At 29.7% G+C, this 15,434-nt stretch overlaps 1 protein-coding gene across 2 annotated transcripts in view; it reads left to right on the top strand.

The window, feature by feature from the left end:
- LOC113378500 (protein outspread) overlaps positions 1 to 15,434 on the top strand; it is a 225,527-nt gene that overhangs the window by 195,985 nt on the left and 14,108 nt on the right. For both annotated transcript variants that reach the window (XM_026619039.1, XM_026619040.1), the window contains exons 4-6: positions 10,312 to 10,500; positions 13,975 to 14,053; positions 14,224 to 14,484. In XM_026619039.1, the coding sequence (XP_026474824.1) occupies positions 10,312 to 10,500; positions 13,975 to 14,053; positions 14,224 to 14,484 (529 nt within the window). The remainder of the gene's footprint in view (positions 1 to 10,311; positions 10,501 to 13,974; positions 14,054 to 14,223; positions 14,485 to 15,434) is intronic.

The following is a 15,434-nucleotide window of genomic DNA, read 5'->3' as shown; positions in this document are numbered from 1 at the left end:
TATTGGAAGTACATGGCCGCGCCTATGCGGTCGCTGTGTTCAAATATTGCGAGAATCACGTAATGGCGACAATCGGAATGCGTTTTTATAATTCAAACCCACAATACAACATATGCGTTCATTAATAATGATATCGATAAAACGAACAGAAAAGGTGAAACATATCCTAATTGGTAATTTGTATTCTGATATAATATGTCGTTTGGGAGAAATTGATAACGAAATTTTACAAAAATATATTAACTTCTTTAGAGCAGTCATCTATTTTAACACTAGATTTATGGACCGAGCAAATTTGACTCAATTAAAATTTGATCACTTAATACACATGCTACTTTTATATTACAATTTATTTATACATTAGTTTTTAGTTATGTAGTGAAATATATGTAAACATTCATTCCTCTTTCACGCAGACCCTTTCATTTTGCTTTATAGAAAGTGGTATTCCTATTTGCAAGGTGTAAGTAAATTTGACTCAAAGAATGGTTTAACAGGTTTTGCCAGAAAAGCGATTTATAAAGGTAATTTTATAATATATTTGTAAAAGGTATTTGTTTGATTCAAAAGTTATATCTAATACGCATTTTGCCTTGATTTCAAAAATATGGGAAGAAATTATAGAGAATAGTCTAGTTTGTTACGAACCTGACGCAAACATAGCGATCGATGAACAATTATTCTCTACTAAAGCTAGATGCTAATTTACACAGTACATTACAAATAAGCCGGATAAATTCGGCATCAAATTTTGTCTGCAATCGGATGTAAGTAGCAAATACCTTGTAAACGGTTTTCTGTATTTGATCAAGGATGGAATTCGAGGACCAAACATTTCCTTGGGCGAAATTTTAGTAACTAAATTTGCAGAGCCTCATTTAGGCTGTGGACGAAGTATAACTTATTTACTAAGTGGCCAATCGAGTCGGCCTTGATCAGGAATCATAAAAACAAAGAAAAAAAACTATTTTGGCTGGAACTATTAAATGTGCAAATTGAAACAAAATACATCATATTGCGACAGCCAAAAAGATACAATTAGTTTTCTACAAAATTGTGTAGATCTAAGAATTGTATCCTGATTTATAAAAGCAATTCTTATGAAAAAGTTTTACTACCAATTACTACATAAAAATTAAAAGAATCACAAACTTGTTCCATAATCACCAACTTATTATAATAGCACTAACAAGTAAGTATGGATATACTTGACCCAACGATAAAAAATGTTTTTCGTGAATTTTTTGGTAATAAACATTTTATTTAAATTGGCTTGGAACTATTTTTCTTCAAAAACTTCCATCTTCTTGCATGTAAAAATAGGTATATAACCAACATTCGTAAATCTAGTGTTAAAATGTATTTTAATTGCGAGATTTATATATGAGAGATATGAAGTTTCTATTCTATATCTTGCGTGTGGTAAGTGATTCAGCTTTATTTCGGCGCTATGTGTTTTATAATAATTATGTTATTATAGTTTTATACTATGTATTCACTTTTTATCTTAGACCAGTGATAACTAAGCGATCCAACGCATAAACAAAGATTTTTCTCGTCAAAATGGAAGGTACCTTTGCAATTATTTGTGAAAATTTTAAGATTTAGACGTCAAATTTCACAGATTTTTAAATTTGTTTTTTATTAACATTTTCCAAAAGGTTTATTATATTGATGATTTGCATAGATGTAACGATGAGCTTTTGTTATTTATGATGAAATATATCTTAATTGAATACCTTACATTTAGTTATAAGAAATTATAATACAATTTGTAAAATATATCAGCATCCAATTTCCTTTCGCGCCGTTGCGGCTACTTCTGTACCCCGTAAATTAGTCTACTGGTGCAATTTCTAGTTCACTAATGAGAACAAGTGTACTGGTGCTCATAAATTATCATAGTAAATCTCTCAACCAGCCTATAATGAGTTTACACTGATGTATATTTGATTCGTTTCGACGGAAGCGCCTAAGCATAAATATCTTTGGTGCTGCAAATCAATTATAGTAATTTTTGCTGTGCAATCGATAGTGATTTTATTTAGTTTTAGAATTGGCAAAGATTTTTTTTCTTGAGCGTTTCTACTCCATAATGGAGTCTTTGTTATCTCTAAATGAGACTTCAAATAAAAATTGAGCTCTGTAGATTTTTAAATATTCTCCGAAAAAAAGATAATATCAAATAAATAAATGTGTGATTCGTAAGATTCTTCTATCGAATACGGACTTTGTATTTTTCGTTACGTTAGAAAGATGATCGAGTTTCAATTATGGTTCGATTCCTATTAAGGAATGCTATTCTTTTAATTTTAGTGCATATTTTATTTGTTGTTGACGCCTGCTTTTTTTCAAGAGTCATTACACGGTTTTCAATTTTGTGTCATTGATTACTTTATTCCAACATTTCTGCATGTTATTGATATTTTGAAGATTAATAAATTTGATTTAATTTTAATCGTTTTTAAGGTAAAGCGGAGCACAAAGCTTTACCTTAAACTTTGAGCAATACAAAATCCAAACCAATTGTATCACAAAAATATCACATATGAAACTAACAACTATCTGATATTTATACCTAGCTATTTCATCATTGAAGACATATTCTTTTTCTGTTTTTTAATGTTTGTCACCTGGTCTTTTTTACTCCATATGCGGGCAAAATTGGGACGGCCAGGGTGCAAACAGGTCCAATGTCTTATTTTAATTTTAAAGGGATTTTACGAAATAACTGCTTCATTATTCATATTATTTATGCAAAATATAAATTTCTTGGGTAAATTTTTACAGATAATAACACTGTACATAATTTTGATCTGGTATTTAGTCAGAAATATTCATCAGCAGAGTTGGAATAACTATTTATCTAATTTATGTCTTGTAAAATTGCTTTTTTTAGCTTAATTTACTTTTTTATTTAGAATTCTTTATTGTTTTTTTACCCCACCCACGTGTGAGCTTTTATAGAAATTATATAAAAAAACTGTTGAATTTAACTTAAAATTACCAATACATTTTATAAAACAATTAAATACCGTATTCTTAAAAATTATAAAAGTCTCGTAAACTAAGCAACAGTGCTCACATCCGAAAAAACTAACAACGAAAGAAAATACTTTTGTTATGGATATTCAAACATTCCTCCCGATAGCAACGTCGTAAAAATCAAGGTGATGGCTGGTGATACATTTTTTTTCATTCTACTTTCAAATTTTGTTACCAAAAATTTCTTAACTTTACTTGTTAATTGGTGGTGGAGATATCGGTGGTGGATCTTTTCATCAGCGGACCTTTAATTATTATTGTTTAATGTTTCCTTGGAAATATTTTAACTATTCTATAGGTTCAATGCAATTGCTATTAAACTGGTATAAGAAAATAATCGATTTCATAAAGACTTACGAAGGGGCTACCGACACTCAACCGGCAATACGAAAGCGAATGCCTAAAGCGGAGGCAAATAAAACACGAAAGATGAAAAATGAAAAATCAAGAAAAGAGAGGGTGCTTTAAATTACTCGATCATTAATCATCGAGATTACTTTATATTGTGCGAAGACTTGTTATTGTTTTCTTACTCCGCATATTTACGAGTAATAGTGATAAATTCCATTAGGATGCAGGCAGTAGCACGCGAGCTCTGGCTCGTTTTGTTATTTGCATTGCCTGGCACCATGTTCAATAGCGAAATGCTCAAGTTAATGAACGCAGAATAATTACACAATTTTTATTTATACATCATATAGTCATTGATTCGCCAATAAAGAATCTCTGTGCTTATATTATGTACATTCACATATACCAAGTTGCAAGCAGCATTCGATAGAACATTCCCAAACAACGATGAGATATAACTTAGATATAAAAAAACCTATATGGCAACACCATTATAGAAATAGAGAGAGAGCATCAACTTGTATCCAAATCCTCATGTATTATATCTATGGCATTTAAATTTAAATTAAACAACAAAAATAAACAACAATTAATATTTGCATGTTATTATTTTTTAACACTGTATATAACAATTCCTAATTATTTTAGAGTAGGTTAGGGCTTAAATGTTTGCGGGTAAAAGGCTCTACTACTTTTATCTAAAAAACAAGTAAAGTATGGCATTTCTTCACGATACTATTTTAAAGTAGAGACCAGATGGCTTGTAACTAACCTGATAATTTTATAAAAGCTAATAATATGATTTAATAATATTTTATAGTTTTATTTCAGTAATATAATGTCAATTGTGTGGACTGATAGTTTTGTAAGAAATGATATTAATAATAATTTCCTTGTAAAATAAATGTACATAAAATCGAATTCACCTGCTAAAATCGGTTTATATACTATAATTTATAAAATATAATTATGTCGCCATCTAACGATGTGCTTTTGCAAATAATCTGATGGGGAGCTTTTGACTCGCCATTGTAAGCTTTTAATTTCATTCTCTATTATTATGTAAAATATAGTTAATACTATTAACTTGATAGTAATACATGGCTAAGACAACATCGACGTTTTATTTGAGTTTATTATACAATAGGGTCTATGCATATGACGTTTAATCATTCGGGAGTATTCCAGGAACCACTACATGAAATGCATTTTTTTTTCTTTACTACAATTTAACAATTTCAAGTTCACGATTTAATTTTAGGTTACGCACGTGACATAGGACATATGACTTTTAATCAATTGGGGGAGTTCTACGATTGTCGGCTACGCTCGTTCGACAAGTGGCGTCACAGTCCTTTTTATCTTTTTACACTTATTTTGCGCTCGACTAGCGGTTCATGCAGTTATAAGGTCTATGGATATGCGTGATTTGTTTGGATGTAGTTGGTTTCGTCTTCACTATATTGCTTCTGTGTTATAAAAATGACCAATATGTTTTGTGATAAAGTTTAAAATTAATATACTTTATTACATTTCACTATCATTCTAAGGATTTGAGCTACTATTTATCATCTAATCTAAAATTGTTCCTCCTAGCCTTGATCTGTCAAGATCCATAATTCAGTTTCATATAATCGATTGCGTTTTTCAAAAGCGACTTGTTCGTAAATTACAGCGTGTGTAAAAATATGTTTTAAATATAAATCTGCTTGTCCTTACGCATGATGCAGTACAATAGGACGCGAAGTTGGCATTTCGATTAGCTTTGTAGCAAGTGTTTAATTGAGTGCCTTGTAAGTCATCATTCACATATTACGCCCCGTAGGCGCTGCCCGGAGATATTAATAGCAGATACACCAGTTCTTATTTAATTTAGATGGGCCTATATGTTTGAACTAAAGATAACATGGGATGTACAGGCATAAATCTGTACACACTCTCCTGCTGCATTGCTCGATGCTCGCACATGTCTGCTATACATACAATCGATGTTCTCTTAACTCAAGTTTACACAAGATTGCTTATATTTGTGTAGCATGTGTCAAAAGTTCTTATGCATTATCGTCTTCAAGAAGAATGCACTGATTGCTTGCTGTCCATATATGACATCGTAATAGGTGTCATTCATATCAAATTTTGTAATATAATATAATATTGCAATAACCGATTGTCAATCAATTTCAACGCGTACACATACGCACTCACACACATACATATGCGTCATTATATTTGACATTATTATTATTATGAAATTATTTGATAAAAAATTTCTATCCAATAATATTTTTCTCCTTTTGCCTTGCTTACCATTTCAATAATAACTAGTTCCTGTAATTGATATTTAAAAATATTAGGTTGTCAAATATCTCCCTTCCGCTTTTTTGCTCTTGCTTTATAATACAAAAAGGCAGAAGGGAGATATTTGACAACCTAATATATGCGTTATTATCATCACATTCTTATTGTTATCAAATTATTTGATAAAATTTCTTCTATCCAATAATATTTTTCTTCTTTTGTCTTGACTATCACTTTAATAATAACGAGTAATCGTATTTGATATTTAATTATCTTTGCGTTATTATCATCATTTGACAATCATATTGTTCTAAAATTATTTGATAAAAAAAATTCTATCCAGTAATATTTGTCTCCTCTTGCCTTGATTACAATTTCAATAGTTCCTGTAATTGATGTTTAATTATATTTGCGTTATTATCGTCATTTGACAATCTTATTGTTTTAAAATTATTTGATAAAATTTCTTCTATCCAATAATATTGCTCTTCTTTTGTCTTGACTAGCACTTCAATAATAACGAGTTTTCGTAATTGATATTTAATTATATTTGCGTTATTATAGTCATTTGACAATCTTTTTGTTTTAAAATTATTTGATAAAATTTCTTCTATCCAATAATATTTTTCTCCTTTTGCCTTGATTACCGTTTCAATAATAACTAGTTCTCATGATTGATATTTAATGTTATATGCGCTATTATCGTCATTTGTCATTTTTATTATTATAAAATTCTTTGTTAAAATTTCTTCTATTCAATAACATTTTTCTCCTTTTGTCTTGACTATCACTTCAATAAAAACTAGTTCCTGTTATTGATATTTAATGATATATGCTCTATTATCGCCATTTGACATTCTTATTGTTGTAAAATTATTTGATTAAATTTCTTTTATCCAATAATATTTTTCTTCTTTTGTCTTGACTATCACTTCAATATTAACGAATTTTCATAATTGATATTTAATTATTTTTGCGTTATTATCGTCATTTGACAATCATATTGTTTTAAAATTATTTGATAACAATTTTTCTATCCAGTAATATTTCTCTCCTTTTGCCTTGATTACCGTTTCAATAATAACTAGTTCTCATAATTGATATTTAATGTTATATGCGCTATAATCGTCATTTGTCATTTTTATTATTATAAAATTTTTTGATAAAATTTCTTCTATTCAATAATATTTTTCTTCTTTTGTCTTGACTATCACTTCAATAAAAACTAGTTCCTGTTATTGATATTTAATGATATATGCTCTATTATCGTCATTTGACATTCTTATTGTTGTAAAATTATTTGATAAAATTTCTTCTATCCAATAATATTTTTTCCCTTTTGCCTTGATTACCATTTCAATAATAACTAGTTCTCATAATTGATATTTAATGTTATATGCGCTATTATAAAATTATTTGATAAAATTTCTTCTATTCAATAATATTTATCTCCTTTGTCTCGGCTATCGTTCCAATAACAACGAGTTCTCGTCATTGATATTTAATGATATTTTTCTTATCACTTTTAAATATTAAACAAAAATATAATTTGATTTCTATTATTCGCAATGAGTCACCTAACCGCACGTAGATTCGTATATCTATATTATGGCAGGATTATGTTTTTAATTTGACCGAGATAATGCAGGCTAAAAGCTCAAACATTTTAGATACATAAAAATCAATAGAAAATATAAATAACTTTATTAATAATCAAAATGTCTATTGTGTATCATGCAAAAGTTTTGAAAAAGCCATTTTATGATAGTACTTTTATTGATAACTTTCTAATATTTTATTTATTTATTTATTTATTTACACGCCAATCGGCTTTATGATTTTGTACGTTTATTTCTATGTTTGAAGTATCTAAGTTTCATATAGTAAATATATAGGACTTAAAGATCCGCGGATAAAAAGGTTCATCACCGACATCATCAGGAAATAAGCCGCAATGTTTGAAAATCCATAACAAACATATTTTCTTTCGTTGTTCGTTTTTTTTGGTCGTGAGCGCTGTTGTTTAGTTTACGGGACCTTAATAAAAGTTTTAAATTCAAATTTTTATATTATTGTGTTTTAAGTTACGTTTGGCAGACAACTTCTATAAAGCTTACACATGAGTAGAGTAAGAATGACCAACCTTCACCTGGCAAAGTTGTAAACAATAAAAACTAGTAAATGATAACGTTAATTAAATTAAAAAAGGCAAATTTCAAAAGAGTTAAATTAAATAAATATTTATTCCAACATTGATTATGAATATTTCTGAGGTAATACCAGTTCAAGGTTATGCACCCATAAAATTTATATTTTGCATTCATTGAATAATGTAGCTATTATTTTGTAAAATCTCTTCAAAATTAAAAATAAGACATTGGACTCCGCCTATGAGGTAAAAAGGACCTGATGATAATTTTTTGAAAAACTGGTACTTTACTGAACATAGTAATAGTTCATAGAACATAGATAGCTGTTTGTTTGATGTGATATATTTGATTTGGTTTTCGCAATTGCTCGAAATCAAATTGTACCTTTTTTGACCCGCCCTATCCTATTGTGGTTCAACACGAATCATTTATAAAAAGACCAACACAGCTTTTATGAAATTAGATAACTGATTGTGAGACTAAACAAAATTTAAGTATTTCATTAGAAATATATCTGCTTGCTTCCTCTATCTATAAAAAATATTAGCTTATCTTGTAACATTACTCCATGCTATTTTTTATATTTATTACACCTTGACAAAAACTTTAAGCCGTGAAATGTCTTGTGAATAAAAAAATATGTTATTATGAATATTGTTTTAAGTATTATTATCTTTAAGATTAATGAATTATTCTTATAGTTTGTAAGACAATTTTAATGACTTACACACATGTTTGGGTTTGTGATTGGCTTCTATGCCTTACGTAATTTAGACAATGACAATGAACCAAATTTTACTCGACGTTTGAATAGAATTCTTTAATATACACATATAATTTATGATGCGTGCTATCAGGTGTTTCTGTACGACTATTACCGATTCTAACTAACTACAAATATGCATGAGATCTGTCATAATGGCCTTTTGAAAATTGCGTCTTTGAAGTACGACAGCGCTTTAAGAATTGAAAGTGACTTTACTTTTTATTTACCTTCGGGCTAGATATATTGATCGCATAAAATTCTTCACGGGTCATTTAGCGTGAATATAAACTTGTTCAATAGCCTGGAAAACCATTATTTATGCGCATTTGTAAGCTTTTGCAGCCAGCTTCTTCAGCGAATAGTATTCGAATCTTTCATTCAAGAATAAACATATTTGACACCATTTTGGAATCAAGTAATACATTAACTGTAACATTCAATAAGTGTTTTGTTTTACTTGAACGATTTTTAATATAATAAGCAAGATTGATATGCATAGCGTATATTCGTAATTATGAGCTTGCACAACGTGTTCTGATCTATGAATGACTTTTTTGTATTACTCATTATGGTTTGATTTCAGTAATTTAAATGCTTATAAATCCATAATAAATCTTGTAGATTCCAGACATTATGACTGCAAACAAATTCTGCTCTCATATGTATACATTTCATATGCAGAATAGAAAGTGAATACCACATAACGTATTCAAATATGATATGGTAATGCTTGAGTATCAATAAAATAACGATTTTCGAATATTTAAATAATAAAACATCGGGTAATAAAGAATCTATCTGTTCGATTTGATTTTATCTGTTTACGTCGCAGAAAATTTTAAAATAACGTATATTTAATAATATGTAATATTCAAATTAACGCATGTTTGTGTAGTTGTTAATTAAGTTTAAGAAGAGTAGAAGGGGCTTAAAGGTCCGCGGGTAAAAAGATCCACCGATATCTCAAAAACAAGTGGAGTTAGATGAAAAAAGATGTATAACCAGCCATCACCGAGATAAAAGGCAAGGTTTGACAATCCATAACAAAAGTATTTTCTTTTGTTTTTTGGTTCTGGGCGCTGTTATTTAGTTTACGAGATCTTAATATAATTTTTAAGTATATGTTATTTAATTGTTTTATAACATATATTGTTAATTTAAACTCAGATTCAACAGTTTTTGTATATTTTACCTATAAGAGCTTACACGTGAGTGAGGTAGAAAGGACCAACTGAACTTTTACTCTGGCAAAGGTGTGAACAATAAAAAATTGTAAATAAAAAAGTTAATTGAGTTAAAGAAGCAATATTATAAGAGATAAATTATATAAATAGTTATTCCACCATATCAATGTTATATACAGTGTTTCTGTTTTTCTGTAAATAAATGTACTCATGAAATTTATATTTTGCATTGGTTGAATATAATGTATCTATTATTTTGTTATTTTTTTTTTTTTAAATTAAAAATAAGGTTGTTTGAGTTGTTTGTCCCCCGTCCCATTTTACCCCTCTTATGGGATGAAAAGGATTTAGGTTACAAAAACAGCAAAAAAACAAATTTGTTTGGTTTTCATGGCCAAATTGGACCTTTGTGCCCCTACCTTACCCAATTTCGTTTGTCAATGAAATTTATCAATACTCCTACCTTCCTTTTTATTTTATTGCAACAATTAAATATGTTTTTTTCTTTGATCCATAGCCGGACACCGTGCCGCAAGCCTCGATCGACATGAACGCCGTTTTGGAGGTGGCGTCCGCCGACGATGTGACCGGCAACGCGTACAGCCTGGCGGTCACCGCGCCTGACCGTGTACATTTCGTGAAGGCTGCTTGCCGGGAAGAGGCGCGCTGGTGGATTGATGTACTCGCAGTCTTTCCGAGATCAAAGGTTTGCTATTTATTTTATACAAAATTATTTTATCAATAGATTAAATGGTTGAATGATGCAAATACTACCTGTATTAGCCCCTATGCTATTGTATCAAGTATTTTTGTATTATCACCCGATTGACAAAAAATAATCTTGAAATTTTTTATAAAGGCAAGAAATTAAAAGAAAATTATAGGATATAAATAAAAATACAATAGTTAAATAAATTGTAACGTGCACATTAAAGCATTATGATTGAAGTACAATCAGTGGATCGTAGATCTCGAGAAACTTGTTGAATAATATATCTAACTATTCAAAAATTTACGTTTACTTTCGTATAATATAATTTATATGAAGTTTTATCCTTCAAATTATGTATGTATTCAATAAATTAGCTCTAAGAATTTTAATATTTATTTAGAATGTATTAGATTATTAAGTTGTGTTTGATGAACAGATGAACATTTTATTTGATAAATTTGAATACAGAACTCTATACATGTAAAAATTGTGATTAATGTAACTATGCGAAAATGCAACTTATTTATTGTTTATATATATATATATATATATATATATATATACAGTTTGTTTTATTTTGTTTTGATACTATTCAATTGTTCACTGGAAATTTTATTATTTGTCTTTCTTTTTAATATACCTAATTATTAATTTGAAATATCGATATGTTAATGTGTGGTGTGCTATATATTGCAAATTATGGCGAACGCAAAAAACACATGCTTTATTTAAAATTACGGGCGTTATTAATTTGTATTGTATGCAAATCGAATCATGTTCGTCTGAGATCGCAGAAGTTACGGATTGGAAATTTCCGAGTCATTTTGCGAGTGAAACTAATTCGGCAAGTGCGAAACAGATTCGCCCACATAATGTCAGCTACCAAGGAAACTTGAAAGCTTTATCTTCTTGTCTTAAATATTGAAGATGGATGACTTCATTACAAAGAATATGTTTTTCTTTCTTTATTATGATATGGTCTGAAGATTTTATTTAGCATTGTATTACTGACAGTACATTGTTAATTTAAAGTGAAGCATGGACATCATTTTGTATCTAGATTAATTGCTAATAAATATCTATGTGGATATTACCAAAGGTCCGATAATACATATATAAATATAAAATATTTTTAACCTTGGTTTGCAGATTAGTTTATGCTACATATAAAACTTTTATAAATGTTTCTATTTATAAACTATTAATTTACGTAAAGAAAGATCCGATTGTGCCATCGTGTCCACTATGATTCGAATTTAACTTTTAATAAAATGTGCACTTTCAAATCCAATACTACTGCTGCATATTTGCATGTACTCATGTATTTCTGATTAATAGCACGATGGTGTAGTTTCTCACAAATAACTTCATTCTACTTTTTGCTTCAAAACATTCAGTGTATGTTAATGAACTAAATATACAATTCATAGGCAAATGCACAGGAGTGCATTATAAAAACAATTACCACGTATTACATAGATCTCTTTCACATTCATCATAATGTCTAAAAACGTGTTCATCTTCTTGAGCAAAGTAAACAAACAAGTTTACACGCGCCAAAGTGCTTTGAAAGTTTTACAGCTTTTTGCAATTACAAAGGGCATGTGTAAATATTCTTGAGTTGGCATCGCCTCTCATTAAATATATTAATAGCGCAAAACTTATTTGCACTATGGTAAAATAGTTTAGCGTTAACGAATTTTATTTTTTATGTTATATTTATATGTTATATTTATATTTGTATATTTATTTATTTTTATGTTATTTTATATTTGTTTTGCCGATTTGTCTATGTTGTCGCATTTGACCAAGCAGTTAGTTCTTGTCCATTATGACCATTTTATAATATCAATATGAATTGTATTATGACTTTTTATATGTTTATTATCGCAAAATAATCATTTATTTTTGTAAATAAAAGAACACTAGAAAACCATAAAAATATTATAGTAGTAAAATCATATTATAGCTACATGTGGAAAAGTGAATTATAATTATTTAATGAACTTTTAAATTCAAATCTTGATGATAATTTAAATTAATACGAATATATTTAGGATTGGCTTGAACTATCGTAATCTCTCTTTGCCCTCTGCCCATTATTCAGTTTTTTCTAGAAATTGGGCAAAATAAATTTATTATAATTTTAATCAGTCTATCGTTCGTTCGCCGTGAACGGCAGCATCTTCTACAGAATATTATTGGTGCTGAGTATCATATACTCTAAACTCTTCTTCGGGTGTAGACAAGCCGTTAATTAGTTTCCCACTATCAGACGCGCTGGGCCCGTAATTGCATCAAGCTATTTTAATTGCATGGCGCAAAGATCGATTCATCAGACTTATGTGCTCACCTTACTCTAAATTATATTCATATACACAAGATGATGTGTAGCATCAATAATAAATACGTAACGTGTTCATATAAATTAAATTTCGTGTTTTAATATACTATTTTTGCTTCTTACAATGAATAATTTATAGTAATAAGTACATATTGTTAGATTAGAAATTCAGAGCGCTTATAGATTTAGACAGTAATGTTTTATGTTTGCTTTAATCCTTTCCTCTATTTGTATTTGTTCAGAAACAAAAATCTCTTTTCATAAGATTAATATATAATAATATTATATATAATAATATATATATATATATACATATTTATTTATTTATATTTGTGTGTATATATTATTTAATTCATAATAAAAATTGATCATTCAGAACAGTGATTCCCAAACTTATTTGACCTACTCTTTCCAGAAAAAATATTACCTAACGTCCCCGGATTTTTATTTATTTCAATAGCGATTAATATTATTATATCTATGAAAAGAGGTATTAACGAGTATGAAACCAATTTTGATGAGGCGCACTTTAAGAAATTATGAAGCATTTCGGAAAAAAATAATTTCATCAGTGTACTAATTTTCTAGGACTGCTAGTCTGTGTATTGAATTTTACAAATATATATTCGTCATAAGATATAATATGTCTGTAAATTTCGTTCAAAAAAATTATTCAATTAAAGAAATATCGATTATCCCTTATCGTCTGTTCGCAAAATTTACAATAAAATTCATGTTAACAAATTTTGGAAACATTTTTAAATTTATAAAACTTAACTTACATTAGTTTGTTTTATTTAAAAATGTGTTACCATTTTTGTATTTTTGTTTTGTTATATGCTTTCACTGTCCCCTACAGCTGGTCATCGTCCCTACTAAGTCACTTATGACCATCACTGCCCCCCCCCCCCCCCGGTTCCCAGCAAGGTCTGCTTTGGGAATCACTGGTTTATAACATAGAATATCATATAACTATTTCCATTATTACAATGATCGGTTTTACAAAACTATTTCGAAGTAAGACATGAGTACTTTTGAACAATAGTTTGAAAGTTTTATTGTCAGTTATATATAAATTTCAAAGTTAAAATTTAATAATGATATTGGTTATTATTTTGATTCAGGGCCGTCATAAGCGCAATGCTACATTTCCTGGAGGGCAATCTTCAGCTACTACTGCCAGTTCGACAAATAATGCAAGAGGTAACAAAATTTATTCGTTACGGATAAATGTGGTTATACGTTTCGTTTTATATAACTGATTTGAACAGTTTTAATAAGAATGTGATTAGTTTTACTGAAAAATGAACAATTTATTTCGAATGAATTAAAATGGATGATTGACAAAATATTTGATATTATTTTATTCGTAGCGGCTAGTGGTGCGCCAGCTGCAAGTAGGCCCCGTCACAATTCGTGTCACTCGGATGCGCCTGGCAGCATCAGCTCCTCCCGCACGAGCGTGTGGACCGGCGAGCAGTCGCCGTCGTCTACGAATGGGCAGCCGTTACCGCCGCCATCGCAACTGCCCTGCAAAGCAACGAACAGCCCTGCGGGACCGCACGCCCCGACCATAGTATCGGCACATGCTAAGATCCCGGACAACAACAACCGGCCGTCTAGTCCGCGATCACGTGAGTTTTCATTACTTACTCTTTTCATCATTCCCAAAGCAATGCGAACCCATGATTTACTACTTCGCTACGGCGGCGGTCGTTACATATTCATCCTTTTTCGCAATAAATCGTAACATGTATCAAAACCTGATTGGTTCCGATGCATGATCGGCGAATCATATCTAATGTACAAGTTTTAAGATGCACGAGAAACAAGAATTACACTTTGCATTTTTTATATATTTTTATTTTAAAATTTAAATAATCGTAAAATAACCTGCTGCTTTGCTAGTAAAATAAGCAACGTTTCGAACAAATCTAACTACTAAATCGGATTAACTGATTAAAAACATATATGAAAGTAAAACAGATTTTTGGATTTATATTTTGATAGTATTTTTGTGTCAGTTGTAATATATAAATATAATGAATGACAAATGCAAATGAATTAAACGGTCTACTTTATTTTACTAAAACAAGAAAATAGTGTATGATTTAATATGGATACTTGCTGTTATAGTACCAAAAGTCGCGTGCAACAAATAAGTTTTATTTTGAATCCTTGCTGCTACTTATTGTTAGATAAGATGACTTAAAATAGAATTGGTAAGCATGACTCAAATGAATGTCAAGTTTAAGAATCGGTCGAGAGTAATTCCTATTCCTCAATTGCAAGTGAGGAAATCACGCCACAATTATGTGAAAAATATAATAATATTTGCATTCGTTTGAGAACTTTCTCGCTTGCTACGTATCTCTAAAGACTGTCGGGTCTGAGCGTATGCAATGGAAGTTAAAACGGATATTGAAAGAGCAGTATTGGTAAATACATGTAATTATTGGCGTATTGCAAATCTGCATTATGCGGCAGGAGTCGAGAGTCGGGAGTCGGGGCGTTCGAGGGATCTTTTTCAATGCAAGAAGTAAGACTTATAGAGGTATCATTAAGTGCTTGGCCTCAAGTACTG

This window comes from Ctenocephalides felis, unplaced genomic scaffold (assembly GCF_003426905.1).
Source record: "Ctenocephalides felis isolate EL2017-DRISC unplaced genomic scaffold, ASM342690v1 CF-g0.4_SCAFFOLD_01886, whole genome shotgun sequence".
Taxonomy (NCBI): domain Eukaryota; kingdom Metazoa; phylum Arthropoda; class Insecta; order Siphonaptera; family Pulicidae; genus Ctenocephalides; species Ctenocephalides felis.
This window is presented reverse-complemented; position numbering and strand designations above follow the sequence as displayed.